This window comes from Podarcis cretensis (genome assembly GCF_951804945.1).
Source record: "Podarcis cretensis genome assembly, chromosome: 6".
NCBI classification, from domain to species: Eukaryota; Metazoa; Chordata; class Lepidosauria; order Squamata; family Lacertidae; genus Podarcis; species Podarcis cretensis.
The window spans coordinates 101,989,409-101,999,033 of record NC_137175.1 but is presented as its reverse complement, the minus strand read 5'-3'; the positions used below and the strand labels follow the sequence as shown (position 1 = coordinate 101,999,033).

General features: G+C 49.2%; 1 protein-coding gene across 1 annotated transcript; it reads right to left on the bottom strand.

Annotated features, from left to right (window-relative positions):
* Positions 1-271: 271 nt before the first annotated feature.
* On the bottom strand, positions 272-9,415 carry LOC307219187 (uncharacterized protein; the record flags this gene model as incomplete). The annotated part of the gene is made up of 6 exons (XM_079982191.1): positions 9,352-9,415; positions 6,323-6,462; positions 4,734-4,763; positions 2,505-2,621; positions 1,017-1,127; positions 272-328 (listed from the first exon to the last, which is right to left on the bottom strand). Exons 2-6 carry the CDS (start codon positions 6,416-6,418, stop codon positions 272-274), a joined length of 411 nt encoding a protein of 136 aa, XP_079838317.1. The 5' UTR covers positions 6,419-6,462; positions 9,352-9,415.
* Between the last annotated feature and the right edge of the window lie 210 nt (positions 9,416-9,625).

Below are 9,625 nucleotides of genomic sequence, written 5' to 3'. Positions count from 1 at the left end.
CTTTCGCCTCTCAGCCAAAAACGAAAGGAAACTCACACACAAAGAAAGATTCCCGTATGTGAACATAACCACGCCTCAGAATGTGAGACGTCACACAGAACTGTTTAACCCTGTAAGTTCTGATTCTCCTCACATGCCTTTGTAATAATTTGCTTAATTGACAAATATATGGAGGTGAACACAGAGAGCGACACTCAACTATGCTTTGCTTCAAGTAGACCTGTCGAAATGAATGGGCCTAACTTAGTCATCTTCATTAAATTCAGTGGGTCTACTCTAGAACATAGTTGAATGGGGCCAGCAGGCACTCCCGTAAGGCAGAAGAACCCTTGCACGAGAGCAAATTTGGCAGGGGATGCAGCTGAAACCTCTCCCCTCTTTCTCTCTGCCTCTCCCAGCCTGCCGCCTGCCTTCTCTCTTGGGTTCTGCTCCCTCCCCTCAGTTGGAGAGGTGTCCCCTCTTCCAAACTCTAAGAGGTTCTTCATTCAAAGCTTTCTGACAGCAGAACACTCTCCCTTGGGAGGTTGTGGACTCTCCTTCGTTGGAGGTTGGATGGCCATCTCTCAGGGATGCTTAAGATTCCTGCATTGGAGGGGGTTGGACTAGATGACCCTTGGGGGTCCCCATTAGCTTCCACTATTGAAGAAATGCCAACCAACCATCTGACAACCAACCTAAAAACAGGGGTCAGTGTACTTTGAGGGGTGACCAATGGTTTCTAACGAATCTGTTTGACTGACTGACTGAGCCAAGGGATCAGATCAGATCTAGGATCTGGAGCCACAGAGACAGGACTGCTGGAGCCCACTTCAGAAGGATGACTGAGACATACCCACAGAGGAAGCTGTCTGGCTTCCATACTGAGAGCAGATCCAATTGCCTTTTTGGAATGGTAAGGATCCCATCCCTTGAAAAAGAGCATGTTTGGAAATGGGGCAGGATTCGGGGCTACGCTCCTTCCTCACTTCACACCCTTACCTCAGGGGCTACGCTCCTTCCTCACTTCACACCCTTACCTCAGACGTCTCAGTATTCCTTGCAATGGCTGCGTGGCCGAAGTCCTGCACTGCCATCAGCACCTGTGAAATATGGGTGCTTGAAGCCACACCAATAGCCTCAGAAATTCCCTAGGGAGAATGAGGCACGTCAAACATGTCGTTTTCTTGATTGCAATTAGTGATAATAATAATAATAAATTTTATTTATATCCCACCCTCCCCAGCCAAAGCTGGGCTCAGGGCAGCTAACAACAATTAAATAGTACAACATTCTAAAAACATTTCATTATAAAAATTAAATAAAATCAATTAAAATGAAACTGATGGCAACCATTAAGCTAAGCTGATCATGAGGGATGGAGGATAAATGTGATTCTGTAAGCAGATTCCTGCGAAATGTGGGGAACCAAATTTAAGAATTTAAGAATGGAGAAATGAGACACTTAGAGAACCAATTTGAAGAGATCCTTTCATCCCGGATAATAATAGGGGTGGTTTGAAGAACGATATTTTTGTGAATTCTGATGTGAACTGACCAGACCACACCTCCCAGACTCGTGCAGCTTGCAACGCAAGGATGCCTTGCATTCTGACATTTTCAAATCTTGTGATACAGTTCTTGGCTTCATTAAACACTCAACTACATTAAAATGCACCATTTATTCCCTGGAAGTATTTGTAATCCACCCCTCACCCAAAGGCGCCAGAGCAGGAATATGCACCATCTAAACCAGGGTGCTCCAATTTCTCATACCAAGTGGGCCACAAGAGTAGTTCAGCACAGAACCTGTGGGCCGCACACTGACTTGTCGTGTGGGAGAGGGGAGCAAGGCCACAATTTGACACACACGCCCCGGCCCGCATGCTGCCTTCCCAAAGGTAGGCAGGTGAGGCGCTGGGTTTTGGGAAGGAGGCACGAGGCTCTGGCGGGACCTAGAGCCTTCCCACCTTCTTGCCAAAGGTGGGAAAGAGCTAACTGAGGACTCTAGGACCCTGACAGATCACACCTGCCTCCTTCCCCAAGCCCAGCACCTCCTTACCCAGCTTTGGGAAGGCAGTGCAAGGCCTACAGGTGTGTAGGGGTGCCTCCAAGCTTGCTGAGGGCTGCCAAGAAAGGCATTGAGGGCCACTTGCTGGCTGCTCTGATCTAACCCAAAACTAAACAAATCTGCCCAGATATGTTGAATGCTGAAAAGCAGTTGCTCCTGTAAGAGGCTTTGAGGGGGTGAGTGGGTGGGCACAAAATCCTTGGAGGGAGGAAGGTCATGAGCAGAGACCAATCCGGAAATCAGGACAGAGGGCTGGTGGGGTAATGTCAGGGACTGGCTGGATGAGTAAGAGTGGGGGACCCTGGATTGTGGTGGTGGGACACTGGGGAGCAGCCTGGGGAGGCGCTTGAATCAGGAGGGTTCAGAAGGAGGAGGCTCTTCCAGGACAGTCTCCGTGTGAGCGCAGTCCCAGTCCCACTGGCTCTCCTCCCCCCTGACATCCCACACATTCACTCACCTCTCTGTCTGCTTCCTCTTCGAGAGGCAACCTCAGGAGTAAGTGCAGGTACTGGTGGACTGTCTCTGCGCTCCTGGAATCCCGCAGCTTGAGTCCATAGTATCTATAGAGGGCGTTCTAAGGGTTGGGGAAGGTTTGGGTGAGTCACAGGGAGGAGACCCCACCAGCTACATCAACTGCTTTTGGAAAACCAAAGAATTTCAATTTTACCGTCTGAAAATGTCAGGTAATACTAAATAATAATAATAGATTGCAAGTACTAGGCAATTGTTTTAATGATTTGTATGCAATTTTACATATCTTCTGAATTCCCAAGTCATGTTACAACTCTTTAAAGGTAAAGGTAAAGGGACCCCTGACAATTAAGTCCAGTCGCAAACGACTCTGGGCTTAAAGCTCATCTCGCTTTAAGGCCGAGGGAGCCGGCATTTGTCTGCTTCCACAGACAGTTTTTCCAGGTCATGTGGCCAGCATGACTAAGCCGCTTCTGGCGAAACCAGAGCAGCACACAGAAATGCCGTTTACCTTCCAGCCGGAGCAGTACTGGCTTCAGCTGGGGAGGGTGGGATATAAATAAATTATTATTATTATTATTATTATTATTATTATTATTTACTTGCACTATGTGCTTTTGAACTGCTAGGTGGGCAGGAGCTGGGGCCGAACAACGGGAGCTCACCCCATCGCAGGGATTCGAACCGCCGACCTTCCGATCGGCAAGCCCAAGCGGCACAGTGGTTTAACCCACAGCACCACCCGCGTCCCTATTACAACTCTTTAGTACTCCTCATTTGGGGAATTTGAAAGTTGACAAGTTCAGCATGTCCTAATTGCTCTGCCTCCACTGTTGGAGGCAGGAATGCTTCTGAATACCAGTTGCTGGAAACCACAGGAAGGGGAGAGTGCTCTGTGTTCGAATTCTGCTTTCCAGTTTCCCATGGGCATCTGGTTGGCCACTGTGAGATAAGGATGCTGGTCTAACCCAGCAGCCTCGTCTTTCATTCTCATGACACACTTTTGTCCTAGATACGCTGACCCTAGGCTCTTCCCGCTTTTTTAGAGGACTAATACCTGCACCTGCAGCCTCTTACAGGTGTCCCCAGCCTCCCTCCACAGTAATGTGGTTGGCTGTCACCGGTTTAAAAGGGAAGCCTGTCCAATAGTGGTGGAGTGGTGTAGATGAGTGTGGAGTCTTCTTTTGCCTCATGGCGCAGGTACTCTGTCTGATTAGATGAACTGCTTTTGTAGATATTTGTATATATATTTAGCTCACAATAATAAATACTGCACTAAAGAACCTAGGACTCTGAGCTTTCTGCTAAAAGCGCCGCGAGGAATTCGTGACAGGGTTATGGGCCCAGCACACTTCTGCTGCGCATGAATACAGGTGGCTGTTATCTAGCCGTGGGTGCTGGAGGGGAGCTGCAGCAATGGAGCAGTCCAGAGCTGGCGTGCTGCTGGAGAAGCTGACGGCCATGAACTACAGCATCTGGTCAGTCCGCATGCAACACTTTCTCAAGCGTGAGGGCCTGTGGAAAGTGGTGGAAGATCCACCGCAGCCCCCTGAGGAGGATGAAAAGGATGAGAAAACCTTGGCTATGATCATCCTTGGAATGGACGACAGCCAGCTAGTCTACGTAGCTGATAAGGTGACAGCAAGTGAGGCGTGGGATGCGCTCAAGCTGTCCATGTGCGAGAGACATCTGGCTTGCTGATAACACTGACCAGGAGAACGTACCGGTGTCGGAAGACACCGGGGGACTCCCCGGTGAACCACCTAAAATTCCTTTGGACTTGCTGTGGACTTGATCACGCAAGTACCTTCTGCTATCCGGAGAGCAGAATAAACTCTTTCTTCTTTGAATCAACCTTGGTGTCATTTGGCTTCCTTCCTCCTGTCCCGGAGCAACGCAGACCCAGTCAGTGAACTCCAATAAGGCTACAGATCCAATACTCTCTGTGGAAGTGCTGGGTCAGAATGACGCAGCAGTAATGTGATTGGCTGTCACCGGTTTAAAAGGGAAGCCTGTCCAATAGTGGTGGAGTGGTGTAGATGAGTGTGGAGTCTTCTTTTGCCTCAAGGTGGAGGTACTCTGTCTGATTAGATGAACTGCTTCTGTAGATATTTGTATATATATTGAGCTCACAATAATAAATACTGCACTAAAGAACCTGGGACTCTGAGCATTCCGCTAAAAGTGTTGCGAGGAATTCGCGACAAGGACTTACCTTGTTGTGTCCAGGCTTGGATGTCTTCTGCTGGGAATAAAATGAAGAAAAGTGTCATGTTTCTTGTCTAGAGAACAGTTGCCATCTATCTGCCACTTGTCTTCTCTAAAAAAAACCCACATGCCTAGAAATAGACTTCTTGCAAAAATCATTTGGAGTAAAATCTATTGCAATCAATTCTTCTTCTTTTTTAAAGTAACACTCCAAAGAAGATTCAATAAATCCTCTGGACTGGGAGACACACCATTCATTTAAAGCACTTTGTTTCTTGCCATGAACAAACAGAATCTAGGCATTGTGGCTATTACTATTATTTATTAAATTTCTGTACTGCCCTTCATCCGAAGATCACTGGGCGGTTTACAATATAAAAACTCAAAAATACATACCATAATAACAAACAGACAATACCACTCCCAGTATGATTATTTATTAAATTTTCTGTTGCAGAAAGTATTTGCTTGCCTGCTCTGCCAAATGCCCAGGCCTGGCAAATTAACTGCTCTTGAGAGCGAAGAGGAAATATTGGCCATATCAGGCACAATACAGTCACAAAAACTTTTACTGCACAATATCGGATTCTCAAACGTTCCCAGATATCGGGAACGATCAGTTGCAAAAGTTAAAGAAAAAAACATGCAACATTTCCTGGGGTCCAAGTCATCCCACCAAATCAAGTTCATGGATTGGTTCTTCTTCCGGTCTACAGATGCTGCACTGATCGCCTTCTCTGCTTCCCCAAATTTGCCTGGTCCTCTTTTCAAGCCCCACCAGGAGAAAGTCGTCTCTTGCATCTGCAAATAGGACCTTCCTCCAAGCTGGGCTCCCAATAGTTCAGGCCGAGGCAAACACGGCCCTCCAGCTGTTTGGGGACTCCAATGCCCATCACCCCTGACCTGCTGGTCCTGTTAGCTAGGGATGATGGGAGCTGTAGTCCCAAAACAGCTGGAGGGCTGGGTTTGCCTTTGCCTGTGATAGTTCATGGCAGTTCCCCTTCTACATGCTCCCACCAGCCCCAGGCAGCATATGGTCCAGAACATTTAGAGGGCACCAGGTTGGGGAATCCTGGTTCACGCTGCGCAACATCAGACCAGGGTGGCTAAAAATCAATGACCCCCCTTTTTAAAAATGGATTTCTTTGATTTAAATCACATTTTTAAAAAAATTAATTTGGATTTCTAAAATAAAATGCTTCTCCTCTCCTTCCTCCGCTGAGGAAGTGCTGCTTCCCACGATCTTTGGGGGCTCTCTGAAATCCACCCGGCTTTTCCCCTCTCGCCCCTGAGCCGATGGCAGTTCTTAACCCGAGGTACTATTTCTGGGTTAGCGGAGTCTGTAACCTGAAGCGTATGTAACCTGAAGAGTCTGTACGCAGTTAACTTATTATACCCCACAATAATTTCATAATTATGTGTCAATGCATTCCTAACAGTATAACCAAATCAGTAGTAAAAACTACTCTGGAAATTTATTATTCCCAAAATGAAACCTTCATCTGATTGTAAATATTAAGATTATACAAGCAAGAATGTAAAAATATGCTTTAAATAGATTTGATTTCAATCAAATCCACCCTGCATCACACACACCTGGGGAGGTGGCTGGAGGTGTTGGAGGATGGTCTCCAAAATCTCCCTTTCATCCATCATCTCCAAAGCTTCTCTGACGGTTCTTCCTCCCAGCATTTTCTTACCCACCAACAAGTACTCTAAGTTTTCATCAGAGAGTTCTTCAGAAAAAAAAAGAGAGAGAGAGGTGAGTAAATGAGGTGGATGAGAGGGAAAGGTACCGTGTTTTTCCATGTATAACACGCCCCCATGTATAAGACGCCCCCTATTTCTGGGCACTCAAAATTTAGAAAACGGGGGCAGATTGCCAAGACTTGTTAAGCTTTTTTGGGGAGGGGTTGCCCAGAGTGGTTGAGCTTTTTTGGTGGGGAGGGAGCCATTAATCAAATTGCACAATTGCAGGCAGGCATCAGCCACCAAGTCACCTATCGTCTGCCAGTTGACAACAGCCCTTTCCACAGCAAAGAAATCATAGCTGGGAATCTCTTCCTGGCGGCTACAATCAAGCGCCCGTCCCCCCTCAGCACTCCCCCTGTAGAAGAGGAGCCCCAATTTGACACTTGATTTGGGGGGTAAAAAACCTCGTCTTATACATGAGAAAAGACGGCAAGTTCTTTCTCAGGGGGCTTCTCGCCTGTTGCAATGAGCGGGTGCATGCCATATCTGAACAGGGATCATAGAACTGTAGCGTCTGAAGGGACCTGCGGGGGTCACCTAGTCCAACCCCCAACAATGCAGAACAGGGGCAGCCACCCGGAAGTCCCACGCCTCTTAACAAGGAGGGGTGGGGTGGGGTGGGGGACTTCCACCCAGACATCAAGGAAACCAAGAGAGACCCTGACCTTGTATCATCATCATAATAATTTATTATTTATACTCCGCCCATCTGGCTGAGTTTCCCCAGCCACTCTGGGCGGCTCCCAATCAAGTATTAAAAACAATACAGTGTTAAATGTTAAAAACTTCCCTAAACAGGGCTGCCTTCAGATGTCTTTTAAAGATAGGGTAGCTACTTATTTCCTTCACATCTGAAGGGAGGGTATTCCACAGGGTGGGCGCCACTACCGAGAAGGCCCTCTGTCTGGTTCCCTGTAACCTTACTTCTCGCAATGAGGGAACCGCCCGAAGGCCCTCGGTGCTGGATCTCAGTGTCCTGGCTGAATGATGGGGGTGGAGAGGCTCCTTCAGGTATACTGGACCGAGGACGTTTAGGGCTTTAACACTTTGAATTGTGCTCGGAAACGTACTGGGAGCCAATGCACATCTCTCAGAACCAGTGTTATTTGGTCCCGGCGGCCGCTCCCAGTCACCAGTCTAGCTGCCACATTCTGGATTAATTGCAGTTTCTGGGTCACCGTCAAACGTAGCCCCACGTAGAGTGCGTTGCAGTAGTCCAAGCGGGAGATAACTAGAGCATGCACCACTCTGGTGAGACAGTCTGCAGGCAGGGAGGGTCTCATCCTGCATACCAGGTGGAGTTGGTAGACAGCTGCTATGGATACAGAAGTAACCTGTGCCTCCATGGACAGCTGTGAGTCCAAAGTGACTCCCAGGCTGCGCAGGGGCACAGTTACCCCATTCAGGACCAGGGAATCCCCCACACCCGCCAGCCCCCTGTCCCCCAAAAACAGGACTTCAGTCTTGTCAGGATTCAACCTCAATCTGTTAGCCACCATCCATCCTCCAACCGCCTCCAGGCACTCACACAGGACCTTCACCGCCTTCACTGGTTCTGATTTAAAGGCGAGGTAAAGCTGGGTGTCATCTGCATACTGATGAACACCCAGCCCAAACCCCCTGATGATCTCTCCCAGTGGCTTCATATAGATATTAAAAAGCATGGGGGAGAGGACGGAACCCTGAGGCACCCCACACGTGAGAGCCCAGGGGTCTGAACACTCATTCCCCAACACCACTTTCTGGGCACGGCCCAGGAGAAAGGAGCGGAAGCACCGTATAACAGTGCTCCCAGCTCCCAGCCCCTCTAGACGGTCCAGAAGGATGTTATGGTCGATGGTGTCAAAGCCCGCCGGAGATCATCAACCAGTGCGACCAAGGCAGTTTCAGTCCCATGGTGAGGCCTGAATCCTGATTGGAAGGGATCCAAATGGTCCGTATCCTCCAGGCATGCTTGGAGATGTTCGGCAACCACCCGCTTAACCACCTTGCCCAAGAATGGTAAATTTGAGACTGGGCGATAGTTGGCCAAATTGGCTGGGTCTAAAAAAGTTTTTTTAAGAAGCGGTTTAATGACCGTCTCTTTCAGTGGGTCTGGGAAGGCTGCCTCACAGAGAGAAGCATTCACTACCCCGCAGAGCCCATCGCCCAGCCTTTCCCGGCTCGTTTTTATCAGCCAGGATGGGCAAGGATCAAGGAGACAGGTGGTTGGTTTCACTTGTCCAAGCAGCCTGTCCACATCCTCGGAGGTAACAGATTGGAATTGATCCCATGTAACAGGACTAGACAGAACTAGACAGTGCTACTCTCCCGCCCTGTCCTTGCTCCCACGGTGGAGTCTACCTCCTTCTGAATCTGAGCAACTTTATCTGCAAAAAAACTTTGCAAAAGCACTGCAGGAGATCTTGGGGTCCCTACCAGGCCCTGGTGGTGCAAGTGGTTCTGATAGATTGTGAACCACCTGAAAAAGTCTCCCGCTGCTGTTTTCTGCATTGCCACTTGGTAGGCTCGACGTTGAGCTCTAGCCCGTGTCCAGTCTGATTCAGAGTGAGTTTTCCGCCACCGGCACTCTAGCCATCTCAACGATTCGCCCTCAGCTCTGGGGAAAACCACGGGGCTGTCCAGGCTCCATGCAATCAGAGAGGGCGCTTCGGAGCCAGACAGTCAATAGCCCTGGTTAACTCCGCATTCCAACGGGCCACCAGGGAATCAGCCGAGAGGCCACCAACTTGGGATAAAACATCCCCTACCGCTCTCTGGAAACCAGTTGGATCCATTAAGTAGCAGGGGCAGACCATCCGAATCGGTCCCACCTCCCTGCAGAGGGGAAGGGTCGCGGAGAAGTCCAGTTGCACCAGGAAGTGCCTACTCACCTGGGAACGCTGGCCCAGAGTCCTCAAGGCTCTTCTTTTTTGAGGGCCGCTGCTGGCTTGGGTCTTGCTTCACCAGCCCTGGCAAGACTAGGGGTCTGGCCTCTGCCGGTCTGGCCTCTGCCGCTGATGGGGTAGGCTTTGCCAATGCCGGAAGTAGGGCAGGGGCCTCGTCCTCATATGAGGGGTAGATCTTTTGATTTCTCCTCCTGCCCTCTGTGGCTGATGTTGAAGGCTTTGCCAATGCTGGCAGTAGGGCAGGGGCCTCCTCCTCGTA